The sequence below is a fragment of the Moschus berezovskii genome, chromosome 10 (genome assembly GCF_049115385.1).
Source record: "Moschus berezovskii isolate FMDL1 chromosome 10, NW_MosBer_1.0, whole genome shotgun sequence".
NCBI lineage: Eukaryota > Metazoa > Chordata > Mammalia > Artiodactyla > Moschidae > Moschus > Moschus berezovskii.
In genome coordinates this window covers 38422696-38434247 of record NC_142469.1, presented here as the reverse complement: position 1 = coordinate 38434247, position 11552 = coordinate 38422696, and the positions used below count along the sequence as shown (strand labels likewise).

Below are 11552 nucleotides of genomic sequence, written 5' to 3'. Positions count from 1 at the left end.
CCTCTTTCACTTTCATCAAGAGGCCTTTGAGTTCCTCTTCACTTTCTGCCATAAGGGTGGTATCATCTGCATATCTGAGGTTATTGATATTTCTCCCGGCAATCTTGATTCCAGCTTGTGCTTCTTCCAGCCCAGCGTTCCTCACGATGTACTCTGCATATAAGTTAAATAAGCAGGGTGACAATATACAACCTTGACATACTTCTTTTCCTATTTCTCCTGATCTGACTCAGGATTCTGGTGTAAAATAAACTACTGGATTCCCATCAAGAAACTGTCTTAGACAGAAAAGATCCCTAAGGGAGCCCACCTGCCCCACCCTATGAATTCCTCAGGGTGAACAATGCTTCCCATTGTTCAATTTCATTCATTACTCTCAGAGCCACACCCGGGTAGAAGCCAGAAGCTGCCCATACCCACCTTATTAGAAAGAATGATGAAAAAAAAAAAAGGAAAAAATGGAGTTAGGAAATGATTCAATGTTTCAAAGTATCTTTTTGTGTTTTGTGTGCAAGGATATATAATATTTTCAAGGCTGTGAATTTGCTTTCAATACAAATATGCTAAACCTATTATTTCCTGATTACTCACATGCTAGAACTTAAAAAAAAAACAAACTCCCTTTTTATTTCTTTATTTGTGGCTCCCAAGGGCTTCTGTGGGGCTTCCCTGGTAGCTTAGCTGGTAAAGAACCCGCCTGAAATGCAGGAGACCCCAGTTTGATTCCCGGGTCCCGCAAGATCTCCTGGAGAAGGGGTAGGCTACCCACTCAAGTATTCTTGGGCTTCCCTGGTGGTTCAGATGGTAAAGAATCCGCCTGCAATGCGGAAGACCTAGGTTTGATCCCTGGGTTGGGAAGATCCCCTGGAGGAGAGCATGGCAACCCACTCCAGTATTCTTGCCTGGACAATCCCAGTGGACAGAGAAGCCTGGCAGACCACAGTACACGGGGTAGCAAAGAGTTGGACACGACAGAGCGACTAAGCACAGCGCATCACAAGGGCTTCTGAAGTTGTGGCGCCCGGGCTTAGCTGCCCCATGGCATGCGGAATCTTCCCAGAACAGGGATCCAACTCATGTCCCCTGCATTGGCAGGTGGATTCTTAACCACTGGACCACGAGGGAAGTATGCTAGAACTTCTTATACATATTTTATCTTGTCTTCGTGACAACCAGAAAAGTAAGGTATTATACTCCCCAGTGAAGAGAAGCCCAGAGAGAATCAGTCCTAGTCAGTGGCTGATCCAAGATCCAGACTTGGATCAACCTCATTTCTAAGCCTATATTCTTTCCTCTAAGTTCTGCTGCCTTCCACAAAGCAAAGCCCCAAAGATAATCTCATTGGAAGTTTCTACTAACTTTATTTAATCTAAAAATAGAGGGAAAAAGGAACGCATGTGTGAACAGACTCTATCGGGGGTATCCAAAAAGCGCGTGACGGACAGATACTGGACCTTAGAGAGATTATCCGTACCCCCACCCCCGCCCCAATACTTCCGCACTCGGCTTCCGCAGGTGTTAATTGTTACCCAGGAAAACCGCAGCGCGCGGGGCGGTAGCGAGAAGGTTACGGTAGAGAGCCGAGGTCTAGCGATCTGGAGACGTCAGTCTTTAAAATGTGTATTCAATCTGTCCTCGTTCACTTCCACTACCTCTTTCCCACCCAATAATTCGCTAATAACCTTGTAATTCTCCCCTCTTCCAAACTGTCCTCCCCCAAACCCTTCACCCGTCAGATATCGGCTCCTGTCATTCCTCTCGTCTGAACCCTCCGTGGCTGCTCCTTGCTCCGAGGATGAAGTTTAAACACCCTTCCAGGCCCTCCGCGTTAGCCCCTGCTCAGTACTCTGGCTTCCCACTCCCGGCCATGAACTCACCTGTTCGCCTTGCTCCCCGCCCTCCCCTACAACGCAGGCCCTTTCCTCCCTCAGCTCTTCTGCGCAACAGGTAAGTTCTCCTGTCCCCCGCCTTCAGCTTTCCCGAGTCCCATTCACTCTCCGAGCCTCAGCTTAGATGCCACTTTTTAAGTGAAGCCTTTCGTGTCTAATTCCTACCTGCAGTCTCGACTCCTGCCATCTAATTAGACCTTCCTGGGTGTACTTCCACTGGCGCTCTTTGCTACGATTGCAATTTGCATTGCATACTTGCCTGATTATTTTTAAATGTCTGCCAAGTGTCACAAGGTTTTAGCGCCGTGCCTGGAAGGCACACTTCTGAAACCTAGTACCTTTTAAATGAATGAATGAATGAGGGAACTTGAACTGGATGTTGTCACCACCATCATCCTACCGTGACAACATTTCGAGTCCCGCCATTGCTGCTGTCAATGGCATGCTCACCCCCCGTGGGCTTAGCAACGCCCTGGAGGAGAGTAGGCGGCGCGCCCACCCCTCGCTCGGCACTCTGGGGACGCCCCGGGCACAGGGCGGCTCGGGGCGGGTCTCACCGCCTGGAGTCCTCCGGGCTTCCAGGTTCACGTGCACCGGGGAGGCGGGGCGGAGGAAAAGCACAGCGTTTGCTGGGAGCGCCGGTGCGCTCCCACCCCGGCGGCCCGCCGCCACCCGGGAGCCACTTCCTCCTCGGGGGCCGGCGTTCGGGGCGGGGCAGGAGACGCCCCCGCCGGGCCGGGCCGCGGGCCGCCCCAATGAGATTCGGTGCCCGGCCGCGGCTGCCCCCAGTGCAGGCGCTGCTCTCGGCCGCGGAGGAGGCAGCCGGCCGGGGCGGCGGCGGCGCTGCGCGCGCCAAGGGGAAGCCGAGCCTGCCAAGCTGGCGCCCGGCGGGGCCATGGTGGCCGGCGCCCGCGGCGGCTGCGCGCAGGCGGGGGCCGGCCGGCGCGGCCTCCTGGCCCTGCTGCTCGCCGTCTCCGCGCCGCTCTGGCTGCAGGCGGAGGAGCTGGGTGAGTGCAGCGCGTCCGGCGGGCGGCGGGCTGGGCCTGGAGGGACAGCGCGCGGGGGAAGTCGGAGTCGCAGCCTGCGCCTGGAGTCCGGCTCTCTCCGGCCGATGGCGGCTCGGGTCGAAAATAAGTTACTGCATTCCGGTCGCTCCCCACCAAACTCCTTCCTTCGCCCGCAGACACTTCGCGCCTCCGCACTTTCTGCCCCCCTCAGTTGGTTTCCAGACTTCCTGACTCCGCGGGCCCTGTGAGAAGTGACATGGCCTGGGGGTGGCGAGCTGAAGACCCCGGCCTTAGCGGGAGGGTGTTAGCGGGGGAGGCACCTCTCAAGTCTTTTGACAGAGCAGCCCACAGTCGGCTGCCTCTGGTCCCTGCGCGGCGTGTGAGTTTCTGGCTGGCACGAATGGTTGGGGAATGATTTCCCGAGGTCCGCCCTGGGAAGCCGGCAGCCCCAAACAGGCCGCCCCTCTAGCGTGTGCTGCTGCGCCCCGACTTGGAACTGTGTGGCTCGGCTCCTTCCTGGGTGTCTGAGCGAGTCTCCCGACCTGGCTGATCGTTCTCTGGACCTGGTCCTTACCTTCAAGTTGGACCTAATTAGCCCACCGGCGAGTTTACTGCTACTTATCCAGCAGATGAAAGCAGTAAGCCGTTTTACCAGCTGTAGGCAAATCCTTGAAATTTAGTTCTTTATTGATCGCGAAGGACAGCTTTCTGAGGAGTTTTCCAGTGGTTTCCCTCCTGCCTTACTTTTGCCCCTCTGCAACTCAGATGATTTAATGGCAGTGCATCTATCCAGAATATTTTGACGGCCCTCCACCCCATGTTTTCTAATGGGACAAGAATCAAAGCTAAACCAAAGGCAGGTATTTTGGTTACTGAACCCTGTATTCTCAGAAGTCTGAAACTTTGATACTCAAGATGTTGGTTTTGGTTCCTAAATTAGCTTACATACCTATTTGTTAGGAAAGAAAGGAAAAAACGAAACAAAAAAACCCTAAAATTTAGACAAACTGTGTCTTGGCACTGTAGCAGAATGCTAGGTATGTTGTAAAATATTGATAAATGTGTGTGCTTTTATTAAATATGTAGGATTTTGATCATGGGTGTTTTAAGCCCTTAGAAAATGTTTCTCAGGTCATTGTTTGAAGATGCACCTTCAGTATTGTACATCTATGAATAGATCCAGCAACCTGTTCCTATACTAGTCTGGCAACAGCTGTCACCATCTTTCCAAATGCAGTTTTTTTAGTTGTTATATGGCATCCAGACTGTTAACTGGGTGCTTTATAGAGCAGTCTCTGGGGAAGTAGTGTGATTGCTTAGATTCTTAGAGCTTCACATTTGATGCTTTATTGCACAAAATTGTTGGAAGACCGATGTCACGTTTCCATGAAGAATCCTGTATATTTAGGATGTTAAAAGAACCAGTGCAGGCATAGGTATTCAGTCACAAAAGAAGTAAAACTTAGATTTGGCACATTTATTGAAAAAAATCCAGGAACTCGAGTTCTGATATCTCTTGAGTGAAGAGGCATAATCAAGGATTTTTGAGTATCTATCACGTCCGTGGTATTTCAGATTAGCCCTTGATCACCTGTTTTTCAAGTTTTCGTAAATTTAAGTATGCAAACCCATTTTAGGTTTTGAAATATGCTACTGGGTATATAGTTGTATGGTGATCTTCAGTGATATTAGTACTCTTAATGTTTAAAAAGTAAGACTTGTGCCTTAGCTTGAGTCTAGTTTTGTTGAGAAGACACTGTTCATTGCATTTTACCATCATTGTTTTTGAAGGCAGCTTAGTTTGGTGCTTCTTGGCTCCCCAGCTTGCCTGATCACCACTGTCTCCAGAAGCTTTGTAAAGCCCCAAACCCATACTGTGAATCAGAACATCCAGTGGGTGGGGCCTGGGAAGATGCAATTCTAAAAAGTTCCCACAGGTAATTCTGATTCAAATCAGCTTTGAAATGGTGGAAACATCTGATATTGTATAATGTTAATTATATATATCATATATATTATTATAACATATATCATATACTGTACAATGATAATATGATAAAGTGCTACTACCATCTGTGTCACAGACCATTTAATATTAGACTTTTATTCCTTGTGTTGTTTCAGGAAATAAATGTGATAAATTAATCTGAATATTTATAAGCCTAGTCACTGAAATTATTCATTTTTTAAAAAAGTCAGAGTCTGGTGACCCCTGAAGCTATACTGGTTCCTTGTAAGGCTGTTGCTTGCCTTTGTGCTGTTTTTGCTATATATATATATATTTTTTTTTTTTAAGTGCATTCTTCTATATTCACTGCCAGGCAGGCCCCAGGCACTAGGGCTTGATGAGCAGAATATGGGCTGATTTTCGCTCCTTCTTATGCCCTGCTCCTCTGGACCCACTTACCTAACGTTAAGTATTTACACAGATTGTTTCACATGATTTTGACTTTACATAATATCACATTTGGGGCTTCCCAGGTGGCTTATCGGTAAAGAATCTTGGTGCAGTGTGGGAGATGTGGGTTCCATCCCTGGGTTGGGAAGATCCCCTAGAGAAGGAAATGACAACCCACTCCAGTATTCTTGCCTGGGAAATCCCATAGACAGAGGAGCCTGGCAAAAGAATCGGACACGACTTAGTGACTAAAACAACAACAGTAATGTCACATGTATGTTGATCGTTAGCATTGGTTCAGTTTGTATAAATCCATAGGCTTGGGCTTAGGTCTTATTACCTTGATTATCAGTTTTGTGAAATAAAATACCTTTTATTCATGTGAGAAATTGGTGCTAACTAAAAATCTCTGATTCTCTTTTCACCAAAATGTTTGGAAATGGATATTAAAGATTTCCTTCTTGTGATTTAAGTATTAGAAGAATAAAAATAAGCAGTTAATCTCTGTGGAAACTTGTAAGCATACAATTAGATACAGAAAATTTGATTATAAGATTCTGCCCAACTCTAACTTTTTACTTTCAGAAGTTCTACTTTTAAGTCGTCCGTCCTTTACGTTTGGTTCAACAGGGGACAGCTGATGTCTGATGTTTTGGGTGAGTGGCTTTTTAAAAAGTAGTCCTGAGTTTCTTCTGGCACCTTCTGCATCAGTGTGTGCAGTTATCCCAGATTTTCCTTCATCTTGAAGGTCTGCCATTTGGTCAACATGATAAACTCTAAGTTCTGGAGGGCAGTGACTGGGATTGTCTTTATCTTCATAGCACCTGACCAATAAATGTTTCTCGAGTTGAACTGAACAGTGTCTTTTTATTTTGGAGGTATTTTCAAATTGTCTTCCTTAGAGGAAACTAAGTAATGAAGGGTCTATCAAAGCTCTTATGAAGGCACATCTGATGCTTCCACTAATTAACTCTGTTTCGCAAGCCCAGCTCTCTTGGCATGCTTATTTCTGTATGTCAGGATGCCTTCTAAATGCAAGTGCAGCAGAAAGAAGGGAGGGGGCCACCAGAACAATATGTCTTTTGGCACTAGCAGGTGCAATCTGTAACTGGCACTCTGAAACATTAAGTTATACCATATATTTCAGGGGAGAAAAAATTGTGCTGAAGGATTAATTAAACACCTCAAAGGGTGTTATTAAACCAGGACTTGAACTTTGAAGTGTCTCAAACTGTACTTACCAAATTTCATAAATTGAACCCTTTCACCTTAGGGTACTGGAACAGACTAGAAAATCATATTAAAAATCACAACTTGAAAATAAGAAAGACATTTGACATTTATAAGAAACTAAGTTTTTATTTTTCAGGTCAAGGGGAAATTAATTGCAGCATGTAGCAAAGATTTTAGTCATGTTAGGGCAGTGGGGTTACAGGACAGGGGAGAGGGACTTGTTAAGGGAGATATTTCCTAGAGAGTTTTGGACTTACTTACAGCTATGGCTGTCCTGAATCATGAAGTCAAATCTCTGCATATTAGAGCAACCAGTTGTTTTGAAAATTTAAGGAGATGATGTCCTGTGCTTAGTCATGTCCGACTCTTTGCAACCCCATGGACTGTAGCCCTCTGTCTGTGAGCCTGTCTGTCCAGGCTCCTCTGTCTGTGGGATTTTCCAGGCAAGACTACTGGAGTGGGTTGCCATGCCCTCCTCCAGGTAAGGAGATAATACACAATACCTATTTGGACTTGCTCTTAGCACAGAGAACTCAATAAATGGCAGCTACCTTATTAATCATTACTGTTTATTACTATTGACACATACAGGGACCCTTTGTTCTGCCTCCCCCACTGCCTCCTGAACCTCATTCTCTTCCACACTCCATGTTTCCAGCCATACTGACTTTCTCACTATTTCTCTGTGGTATCAGGCTCCCTTCTAGTCAGAGCCTTTGCATGTGCTACTCCCTCTGCCTGGAACAGGCTTGTCCCCAAATGTCCACACAACTTCCTTCCCCGTTAGTCTTTCTTTGGACCTCGCCTTTGGAAGGAGACCAGCCCTAACCACCTGGAGCCCTCTCTTCTTCCCCAGAAATCCACATGATCTGCTTCCTGCTTGCAGTTTTCTCCAGAGCACTTCCTTTCTTCTAACAGAGTAATTTATACCTTTCATTCTTGTCTGTCTCCCCCCGCCCGCGCCATGAGAATGCCATGAGAGGCCTGGTTCCGTGACTAGTGGCCAGCACACGGTGGGTGCCTGGTAGGAAATGGTTGCTCAGTGAGAATAGGGTGAGAAGGCAGTGAGGAACCAGTTCCTGCCCTGTGGTTGAAGAATCCGAGCTGACTCTAGCTGAGAATCACAACCTGAACAAGACAAAGTATTGAACTTGTATGTCTAGTCCAACTGCTATTTGTAAACAGAAAGTCTAAAAATATGGATTTAAAATAGAGGAACTCATACAAAAGCAGAAGATATTAAGAAGAGGTGGCAAGAATACACAGAACTATACAAAAAAGATCTTCAGAACCCAGATAACCACAGCAGTATGATCACTCACCTAGAGCCAGACATCCTGGAATCTGAAGTCAAGTATACATTAGGAAGCATCACTACGAACAAAGCTAGTGGAAGTGATGGGATTCCAGTTGAGCTATTTCAAATCCTAAAAGATGATGCTGTGAAAGTGCTGCACTCAATATGCCAGCAAATTTGGAAAACTCAGCAGTGGCCACAGGACTGGAAAATGTCAGTTTTCATTCCAGTCCCAAAGAAAGGCAACGCCAAAGAATGTTCAAACTACCCCACAAGTACTCATCTCACATGCTAGTAAAGTAATGCTCAAAATTCTCTAAGCCAGGCTTCAACAGTGCCTGAACCATGAACTTTCCGATGTTCAAGCTGGATTTAGAAAAGGCAGAGGAACCAGAGATGAAATTGCCAACATCCGCTGGATCATCGAGAAAGCGAGTGAGTTCCAGAAAAACATCTACTTCTGACTTATTGACTACGCCAAGCCTTTGACTATGTGGATAACAACAAATTATGGCAATTCTTCAAGAAATGGGAATGCCAGACCACCTGACCTGCCTCCTGAGAAATCTGTAAGCAGGCCAAGAAGGAACAGTTAGAACTAGACATGGAACAACAGACTGGTTCCAAACTGGAAAAGGAGTATGTCAAGGGTGTCTATTGTTACCCTGCTTATTTAACCTATATGCAGAGTACATCATACGAAATGTCAGGCTGGATGAAGCTCAAGCTGGAATCAGGATTGCCAAGAGAAATCTCAACAACCTCAGATCTGCAGATGACACCACCCTTATGGCAGAAAGGGAAGAAGAACTGAAGAGCCTCTTGATGAAAGTGAAAGAGGAAAGTGAAAAAGTTGGTTTAAAATCCAACATTCAGAAAACAAAGATCATGGCATCCGGTCCCATCACTTCATGGCAAATAGATGGGGAAATAATGGACTTTATAATAAAGTGACAGATTTTATTTTGGGGGGTTCCAAAATCAGTGCAAATGGTGACTGCAGCCATGAAATTAAAAGACACTTGTTCCTTGGAAGAAAAGCTATGACCACCTAGACAGCATATTAAAAAGCAGAAACATTACTTTGCCAGCAAAAGTCCATCTAGTCAAAGCTATGGTTTTGCCAGTGGTCATGTATGGATGTGAGAGTTGGAGTATAAAGAAAGCTGCATGCTGAAGAATAGATGCTGTTGAACTGTGGTGTTGGAGAAGACTCTTCAGAGTCCCTTGGACTGCAGGGAGATCCAACCAATCCATCCTAAAGGAAATCAGTCCTGAATATTCTTTGGAAGGACTGATGCTGAAGCTGAAACTCCAATACTTTGGCCACCCAATGAGAAGAACTGACTTATTTGAAAAGATCCTGATGCTGGGAAAGATTGAAGGCAGGAGGAGAAGGGGATAACAGAGGAGGAGATGGTTGGATGGCATCCTTGACTCGATGGACATGAGTTTGAGTAAGCTGTGGGAGTTCGTGATGGACAGGGAAGCCTTGCGTACTGCAGTCCACGGGGTTGCAAAGAGTTGGACACGACTGAGTGACTGGACTAAACTGAACTTCTGGTATATTCCAAAGCATTGAAGATGAAATGAAAACTACTGCCATACTTTTTCAGGTCTGGAGTAAGATGGACTAAGGAGTAATTTTGCCTTTTTGCAACTGAAGAGTCCTATTGATATCATCTTCCAGATGTTCATTCTCTGCTTTGTATATAAAATTTTTAAAAATAGTTTTTCGTCGTAGGGGAAATGGAAGAGACTTAATTGATAAGGGGGAGAAACCACGTGGTGATTTTTAACCCAATGTGGAAATAAATTCAAACTGAGTCCTAGTCTTGGGATGGGGGCAGGGATGGGAGAAAAAGAGGAGGAAAGTCTGAGATTCAGGAAAGCAGGACATTACTTTGCCAACAAAGGTCCATCTAGTCAAGGCTATGGTTTTTCCCGTGGTCATGTATGGATGTGAGAGTTGGACTGTGAAGAAAGCTGATCGCCGAAGAATTGATGCTTTTGAACTGTGGTGCTGGAGAAGACTCTTGAGAGTCCCTTGGACTGCAAGGAGATCCAACCAGTCCATTCTAAAGGAGATCAATCCTGGGTGTTCATTGGAAGGACTGATGCTAAATCTGAAACTCCAATACTTTGGCCACCTCATGGGAAGAGTTGACTCACTGGAAAAGAGTCTGATGCTAGGAAGGAATGAAACAGAGCCTTTTTATTCGCCAGCAGCACCAATACAGTGCCTGGCTGATAACTATTTCCAGATAACTTTCCTGAGTCAGTGCATGCACGCTTTGGCTGAGGTCTGAGAGAATGAGGTGAAGGGTAATAGTCACTCAAGTGTTTTCAGAGGAAATTGCACACATGACTATTGTGATGTCTTTAGAGATACCTTACATGTGTTCAAGAAAATAACTGAATTCATCCTGAAAAGGGCTGGGAATCTGAGACTCCTTTCCAAACAACACTGGCAAAGCTGCCATGTTAGGTGCTGGCAGTCCTGATAATAGGGGAGCAGGTGGTATACCACTTTGGACAAAGTGAGTCAGTGGTCCCCTAAGATCTGCGAGTATTTGTACCTTGAGGAACGCAGGGCCCTGCTTTACCCTGAAGATTAATGCCCCTTCTGTTTAATCTGTTTATCTAGTTTTCATGAACTGTCTCCAGGGAAGATGTAATTCCCCATATTTGCAGAAATGTCTTTGTCTTGTATACGCTTGTATATGGTCATTTTAATTTTATATGGCTCCATTTCATAACTGAGAGTGTTTCATGAATATACCTAGAGGTTGTGTGTAAATGATTTTTATGGAGCACTCTATTCTTGAAAAAAGGAAAAGGAAAAGACAACTATTTCACTTTTCTTTCTGATGAACATTAAGACCAATGAATATAAAGGTTATGAGTTATGAAGTCCAGTTCAGTTTTGAGTACCAGTATATAAAATTTCCTACAGGGAAAATGGTAAACATTTCTGTGGGTCTCACTTAAATTTTAAGTGGCTGAGTAGGTTTAATGCAGCTTTCTTATTGCTTTTCACAAAAGCAGGTTCACTTCAGATTGAAGTGTGGTTGATTTCAGTCCCAAGGAGGAAACTGTTGAGACATAATAGCTCATGAGACATAATAGCTCATGGGCCCACTGGAACGTGAGATCTGTTTATTGGATTGCTCCTGCTCCGAGTTTAGAATGGAGGCTGCTTACTCTGAGAATTCCATGGCCCACGATGTGCCTTTTTTTCCACTTGCCCCTAGAAAGCCGCTGCTTTGCCAAGAGTCTAGAATAGAACAACAAAGAAATGGCCCTGTACCTGCTGTCAGGGCTAGCTTAGAAAGGTCGAAAAATCTTTGAGACCCTCTTGCCTTTTGGGTAGGAAATTCCTTTTTCTTCCCCCAACCCATCTTTCTTCTTTTCCTTTTTCATCCTCTTTGCTGCAGTTACTGTGCTATATATTGTTAAGATCTTAAACAGACACACTGCTTTTCCCCTGAGGTATTGAAGTATATTAAAGACTTCATGGCATTTCTCCCCTAAAGATTTAATTTGCATCTATTAACATTTTCTTACATGGCCACAATGGCTTGAGCACACCTGAAAATACCAATGGTAATATCTTAATATCATCTAATCCTCAAGTCATATTTCCCCTGTGAACCTAAACATGCCTTTGGGCTATTGGTTTGTTCAAACAAGGATCCAAACAAGGTTCACACTTTGCAGTTCGTTAT

General features: G+C 45.1%; 1 protein-coding gene across 1 annotated transcript in view; it reads left to right on the top strand.

Moving 5' to 3' along the window:
- Nucleotides 1–2578: 2578 nt before the first annotated feature.
- Nucleotides 2579–11552, top strand: part of DCBLD1 (discoidin, CUB and LCCL domain containing 1) — a 75120-nt gene continuing 66146 nt past the window's right edge. Inside the window, exon 1 of the mRNA XM_055433869.2 lies at nt 2579–2896. Within this exon, the coding sequence (XP_055289844.1) occupies nt 2785–2896 (112 nt within the window). The 5' untranslated portion in view covers nt 2579–2784. The remainder of the gene's footprint in view (nt 2897–11552) is intronic.